Source organism: Triticum aestivum, chromosome 4A, assembly GCF_018294505.1.
Source record: "Triticum aestivum cultivar Chinese Spring chromosome 4A, IWGSC CS RefSeq v2.1, whole genome shotgun sequence".
NCBI classification, from domain to species: domain Eukaryota; kingdom Viridiplantae; phylum Streptophyta; class Magnoliopsida; order Poales; family Poaceae; genus Triticum; species Triticum aestivum.
Window position 1 is genome coordinate 109,368,745 of NC_057803.1, and position 3,662 is coordinate 109,372,406.

A 3,662-nucleotide genomic window follows, 5' to 3' on the forward strand; every position below is an offset into this window, starting at 1 on the left:
AGCCCCTAAATTTGCTATCCGTAAGTAGTTGCCTGAATTCTCGGCGTGGAGAAGGCAAGACAGAGACGGGAGTCAAGACCTCTCTGGAGACGGGGACGCTGCCATAATTCAAGTGACATTTTCAAGTGCTTCATGTGTTACTGCACAGAAACAGAATAAATATGTGTCAAGTGCAATTCACCAACTGCACACAAAAAAAAACAATAACATGGTTTTTGTATCAAGTGGTCTGCAGAGAAGTTTCCTTTCTGATTTGTAAATAAGTACCAAACAGAGGCTGAAAATTATGGTGACATACAAACCTAACTGTTGATTCTCAATCGAATGATGTCAGTTTACAATGCAAACCATCTACAAAAATGGATTCAAGTTATATTCTTCAGATGATTTATATTATCATAACTGAAGATCTGAATCTTGTGCCCTTTGGTTTGAGAAAGAGCTACTATCCCCTTCAACCTAATCCGCTATAGCTCTTTACATTAATTTTCAGCCTGAATTCTCGGCGTGGAGAAGGCAAGACAGAGACGGGAGTCAAGACCTCTCTGGAGACGGGGACGCTGCCATAATTCAAGTGACATTTTCAAGTGCTTCATGTGTTACTGCACAGAAACAGAATAAATATGTGTCAAGTGCAATTCACCAACTGCACACAAAAAAAAACAATAACATGGTTTTTGTATCAAGTGGTCTGCAGAGAAGTTTCCTTTCTGATTTGTAAATAAGTACCAAACAGAGGCTGAAAATTATGGTGACATACAAACCTAACTGTTGATTCTCAATCGAATGATGTCAGTTTACAATGCAAACCATCTACAAAAATGGATTCAAGTTATATTCTTCAGATGATTTATATTATCATAACTGAAGATCTGAATCTTGTGCCCTTTGGTTTGAGAAAGAGCTACTATCCCCTTCAACCTAATCCGCTATAGCTCTTTACGCTGTGCAGAGCTTCTTCTTCTAGCTCAACCAACATGCGGCAGAAGTCTTCAACATCCTTGACTGCTTCCTTGAATGTGAACCTGAACTCTTTCCAATGGTACTGCTGAGGGACATCAGGTGCGGTAGCTCTTTCAGGAACCCTGGCGAGCACCTCAAATCCATGGTGATCAACGGAGAGCAAGAGTGCATCCTTAAAGCAAAGAAAAATAGGATAGTCAACAGTACTGTGACAATAAGAGGACTTGGTTAATTTGGCCGGAAAGCTTCAGAAATGAGAAACTAATAATACACTTATCCTACATTGCGCATTGTCCAGATATACAAGACACTTACTCTGGCAGTCACATCAAAATACTCGAAACAGAAAAGTATAAGTGCTCTCCGCCTTGGGTCACTCCTGTTGATACCATCAATAAGCCTCGAAGAGAATGGCACTACAAAGAATAATATATGCATTTAGAAACCGAACTATTACTGCAACATTAGAAGGTGCAAGTAGAAAAGTACATTCATTTAAGCAATCAACTAGCATCTTAATGACATTTCTAGAATTAAATGCTGCCAGTCAGTAAAGTTGTTGGAAGGTACATAAGTAAAGATGCATAGCTGAAAAAAGAATCTCGATAAATGGAGTTTTATTTACCCAATTGTCACATCAAGGTATACAACCTCATGGAGTACAAAACCCGGCCAGCTGAAATCAATTAAGTAGAAACTTACATAGCAGGTCGGCTTTTGGTGGTTCAAAAGTATCCAATTCGATATTATGGCTGCTCCCCAATGAATCTATGAAGACACACGAGCTGCAATATAGATATCTCCGCAATCACAAATAGTTCCTTTTAATTAATTACACAGATGATCAACAGATATTTAATGCACCAATGGTAAACATAAAGACTAGATAATGAATATTAGAAAACATAAAGGCATATTACACACCCAATTTCAAACTTCAAGATATTGTAGGAGCTCTCTTCATTGAGTAAGCTAAGGAGACCTTCACTGCGCGACCTACAAGTAGCACTTGCGGAAGACAATACCGTTGAAACCCCATAAGTAGCTTCGCTAGCAGCTTTATGTTCCTTCAGAATAGCTTTCTTAAGGCTCTCAGCTATAACTGGAACCTTAAGAAGAGCATATGAAGCACAATCAGTACCACTCTGCCAACTACAACTGGGAAATCGAACATGGTTCACCCATGCTGGGGGTCTTCAAAATGGGCTTACCTTTGTCTCCTTCATGCGCAGGACATCGCCGGTCATAGCAACCCGGGGAGGCAACTGCACAAGACAACAATATCACCACACGCTAGAGAAGGCAATCAAGCAACCATGCAGCAAATTGTGTTGCATTTGAGCTTATAGAGAAAGGACCGACCTTGTTGAGTGACTTGAGCAAGCTGGCAAGGCGACCTGGGACTGGACTGGACACCGAGAGAGAACCCCGCTCGTCGATTATAATGTTCTATATGACAGCCGTTTCATACAAGCAATTCATCAGAACATAACAGCAACCACTATTACAAATCAATCAACCATCTAAGAAAAAGATAGAGCATTACAATGTTGTGCATGTCGTTCTCGGGCACGATCAAGTAGGGCATGCCCTTTTGGACCATGTAGTGCACTCTCGACGTGTAAACCTCCCCCTTGCTGCCCACAACACCGAGCAAGACCAATCAAAAACAAGGAAATTTGGTATTTTAGCTGCTACTCGCACAAGCATATGGATCAACAGGTTGAGATTGTAGGAAGTGGCGTGCGCACCTTCCCTTGGCGTCGGCTTTGATGGTGTTGAGGTGGGCTTCCCAACTGGCGCCCAGGATGTTCTGCGAAGGGCGAGAGGGAGTCAGTGACAGAGCCTAAAATCGGAGGAGCGAATCGCAGAGGATGCTGGCGAGAAGTACCCGGCACTTTTCGGCGGCGGAGAGGGCGGTGGATTTGGCCTTCGCCATCGCCATGGCCTCCGCTCCGCGCGCGCACCAGCTGCTCGCGGAAATGTGTCGGGGGAGCGAAGGGGCGCCGCCGGGGGTGAACGGGTGGTGCGGGTCTGCGGGATCGACCAGGAGAGCTGCAGAGCCCTGGGCTAGGGGTTCGCGCGGCCTTTTGGGTCTTTCTCGTGGGCCAGTGGTTTAGTTCAGAGCTGCTGGGATTCGCGAAGGCTGCGTTGGCGCGCGAGTGCTATATCTCGCATTAAGCGAGACCGACAGCTATCGCGAGCGCTAGGGGATTGGAACCTCCTGGTTGAGGGAGAGCGCGGCTAGCCAAGTGTCTGACTCGAAATCATTATTGAGTAGTAGTGCGGGTATACTTAAGTCGAAACAAGCCGGGTTCTGCACAGTTTCCTCTCCATTTTTTCCTGGGGTTTTCCGTTTTGTTTTCCACCATTTTTCTCTGTTTTTCCTTGGCTTTACTCGTTTTTTCTTTGGCTTTACTTTTTATTTTTTTTCTTTCCTTTTTCTTCAAATACTTGATCAACCTTTTTTTAAATCCTTGATTAACATTTTCATATATATGATAAAACAAATTCATCATTTTTTATTAAATGGTCAGCATTTTTTCCATACACATTTAAAATTTTTCAAATCCTTGTAAACATTTTTCAAATACTTATTAAAAATTACCAATGTTCATTAAAAAATTAATTACATGATCAAAAAATTATACACATTTTTTGTACATTTTTGTATGCATGTTAAACATTTTCTCTATAGA

At 42.4% G+C, this 3,662-nt stretch overlaps 1 protein-coding gene across 2 annotated transcripts; it reads right to left on the reverse strand.

Moving 5' to 3' along the window:
* Nucleotides 1-225: 225 nt before the first annotated feature.
* Nucleotides 226-3,113, reverse strand: LOC123085454 (uncharacterized). Of its 2 annotated transcripts, XR_006439782.1 has the most exons (10): nt 2,855-3,113; nt 2,715-2,776; nt 2,510-2,600; nt 2,326-2,412; nt 2,175-2,228; nt 1,888-2,072; nt 1,666-1,748; nt 1,279-1,379; nt 765-1,135; nt 226-602 (listed from the first exon to the last, which is right to left on the reverse strand). XR_006439782.1 is itself a non-coding variant. In XM_044507091.1 (9 exons), exons 1-9 carry the CDS (start codon nt 2,906-2,908, stop codon nt 917-919), a joined length of 936 nt encoding a protein of 311 aa, XP_044363026.1. In that variant the 5' UTR covers nt 2,909-3,113; the 3' UTR covers nt 688-916. The 2 variants fall into 2 exon arrangements, 1 of the variants encoding a protein (XP_044363026.1); XM_044507091.1 differs by lacking the exon at nt 226-602 and having other exon boundaries at nt 688-1,135.
* Nucleotides 3,114-3,662: the final 549 nt, after the last annotated feature.

Excerpts from the sequence above, each read along its gene's own strand:
- LOC123085454 (XM_044507091.1), bottom strand. The coding sequence starts at position 2,908 with ATGGCGATGGCGAAGGCCAAATCCACCGCCCTCTCCGCCGCCGAAAAG. Across the intron at positions 2,413-2,509 it reads AGAACGACATGCACAACATT|AACATTATAATCGACGAGCG; the intron begins GTAATGCTCTAT and ends GCTGTCATATAG. Across the intron at positions 2,229-2,325 it reads TGCTCAAGTCACTCAACAAG|TTGCCTCCCCGGGTTGCTAT; the intron begins GTCGGTCCTTTC and ends TGTCTTGTGCAG.